General features: G+C 42.7%; 1 protein-coding gene across 1 annotated transcript in view; it reads left to right on the top strand.

Moving 5' to 3' along the window:
* The window catches only part of WDR59 (WD repeat domain 59), a 121918-nt gene that overhangs the window by 64310 nt on the left and 55153 nt on the right, over window positions 1-2455 (top strand). The window contains exon 9 of the mRNA XM_008067730.2: window positions 1480-1557. Coding sequence (XP_008065921.1) covers window positions 1480-1557 — 78 coding nt within the window. The remainder of the gene's footprint in view (window positions 1-1479; window positions 1558-2455) is intronic.

Below are 2455 nucleotides of genomic sequence, written 5' to 3'. Positions count from 1 at the left end.
GAGTGCAGTGGCCGCTCCCGGCCACCACAGCCTCGACCTGCTGGGCTCCGGTGGTCCTTCTGCCTCAGCCTTCCAAGTAGCCGGAATTACAGGCATGTGTTGTTTTTTTTTTTGAGTCGAGGTCTCTCTCTGTTGGCCAGGCTAGAGTACAGTGGCATGATCATGGCTTAACATGGCCTCACCTTTCTGGATTCATACAATCCTTCAGCCTCAGCCTCCTGAGTAGCTAGGACAAGTGGCACGTGCCACCATGCCTGGCTAAGTTTTTGATTTTTTGTGGAATCACGAAAAATTATGGTCTCACTTCATTGACTAGGCTGGTCTCAAATCTTGGGCTCAAGGAATCCTCTACCCTCAGTCTCCCAAAGTGCTGGGATTACAGGTGTGAGCCTCATATTTGGCATTCTTATAGTAGTAGAAATAAGCATGTATAACATGATCAAAAGGTATTTGTAGATCATTTCAGTCTGTTAGCTGTTGGACAATTAATAAAGTATAAAAATAAGGGTATGTGTGGGTGTGTTGTAAAAATTATGTTTCATAACCCAAAGTTTAAAAAGTATCATTTATTTTGCTTAAAAATTGTTCATATATCCAAAGGTTATTCATTAATACTAGTTCAAAGTCTTAATGTTAATTTAATGTTTTTGAGGTTACAACTGAAGTTGATATTGTAACAGAGAAACAAAAAATTTTGAGTTTATTAAAGAGATACTAAACATATTTACCCTGAAACTGTAATGAAATAGCTAAATTCCTATAATTTTAGTATTATAAAAAGTTGATAAAAGCAAACACTTTTTAAAAGCTTCAGTTCTTTTTATTCAATTTAGTTTAATGTAATTTTTACATTTATTTTTCTTTTTGAGTCAGAGTCTCACTCTGTCACCCAGGCTGGAGTGCAGTGGCATGTTTACAGTTACTGTAGCCTCAACCTGCTGGGCTCAGGCGATCCTTCCACTTTAGCCTTCCAAATAGCTGGAACCACAGGGGTGCACCACCATGCCTGGCTAATTTTTTGATTTATTGTAGAGACGAGGTCTGCTCAGACTGGTCTTGAACCCCTGAGCTCAGGCAATCCTCTCGCCTCTGTCTCTCAAAGTGCTGGGGTTACAGGCATGGGCCACTGCACCCGGCTATTAAAACACCTGCATGGTGTAAAAATAATACAAAATCAGAACACATCACCTTTACCGTTTAGCTACAAAGGTTGTTTCACAGGTAGCCTGTTGATAGTGACCTGCCCTGATTGGTGGTCCTCATAAAGTCCAGAAATTCTCCTAGTGTTTAGAAATGGAAAATGAGGTTTCTTTGTGTCTCTGTCACAATAGCATGGTTATGGGGGCTGAACTAAAAATACACTGTGAAATGTATCTCCAGAGGGCCAAAAGCAATGAGTCTGAAGGCTATGCTTATTTCAGTAGTTGGGGGCTTTAAATGGCATTTATTTCACTAACGATCTTGCTCGCTTGCTTCCAGTTCTGGGATTACCGCCAGCCTCGGAAATACCTCAATATTCTCCCTTGCCAGGTGCCTGTCTGGAAGGCCAGATACACGGTGAGTGAGCCACCCTGCCTCTTGCTAGAAGCTTTCTTCTTCATGCTTTAGACACCAGGATCCCAGGGACATTTTCTCTTATTTTCTTTGTGAGGCAGTTTTATTTTTCTATCTTGGTTTAGAGGTGGAACAAATGTGATAACTATTAAATGTTTAAACTGCTATTTACAAAGTTACTCTTGTGCTGGGTGTGGTAGCTCATGCCTGTAGTCTTAGCACTTTGGAAGGCTGAGGCAGGAGGATTGCTTGAGCCCAGGAGTTCAAGACCAGCCTCAGCAACATTGTGACACCTTGTCTTTACAAAAAATGGAAAATTATCCAAGTGTGGTGGCACATACCTCTAGTGCCAGATACTTGGGAGGCTGAGGAGGAAGGATCACCTGAGCCCAGGAGTTTGAGGCTGCAGTGAACTGTGATCATGCCACTGCACTGCAGTCTGGGTGACAGAGTGAGACCCAGAATCAAAAAATACTTTTTTTTTTTTTTATCCTTAGAATGTTGAGTAGGTACCTGCATCAGAATTGCTGATCAAAACTCCACAGAGCAGCTAGGCTGTGTAAAGGTGTTTACTAGTGGTCAGGCAGCAGGTAGCTGAAGGAGAGAGTTGAGAGGCTTAAATTCAATGGATCATGGTGGAAAGAACTCTGGCAATAGACTCAGAAGAGCCAGGCTGGTAGCCCTGCTCTACCATTTAATATTTGTGTGACCTTGGGCAAGCCTCTTGATGTTTTTGAGCAGAAGTAACCCACCTTCTCTGTAGAATATGAATCATAATTGTTATTATGCCTTCCTTTTAAGAATTGTGATGAGCTGGGCTCGGTGGCTCAGCCTGTAATCCCGCACCTTTGGGAGGCTGAGGTGAGTGGATTGCCTGAGCCCGCGGGTTCGAGACCCGCCA

Source organism: Carlito syrichta, unplaced genomic scaffold, assembly GCF_000164805.1.
Source record: "Carlito syrichta isolate Samal-C Ts95f unplaced genomic scaffold, Tarsius_syrichta-2.0.1 Scaffold309739, whole genome shotgun sequence".
Lineage (NCBI taxonomy): Eukaryota > Metazoa > Chordata > Mammalia > Primates > Tarsiidae > Carlito > Carlito syrichta.
The sequence above is the reverse complement of the archived record's forward strand: the minus strand, read 5'-3'. Positions and strand labels throughout refer to the sequence as shown.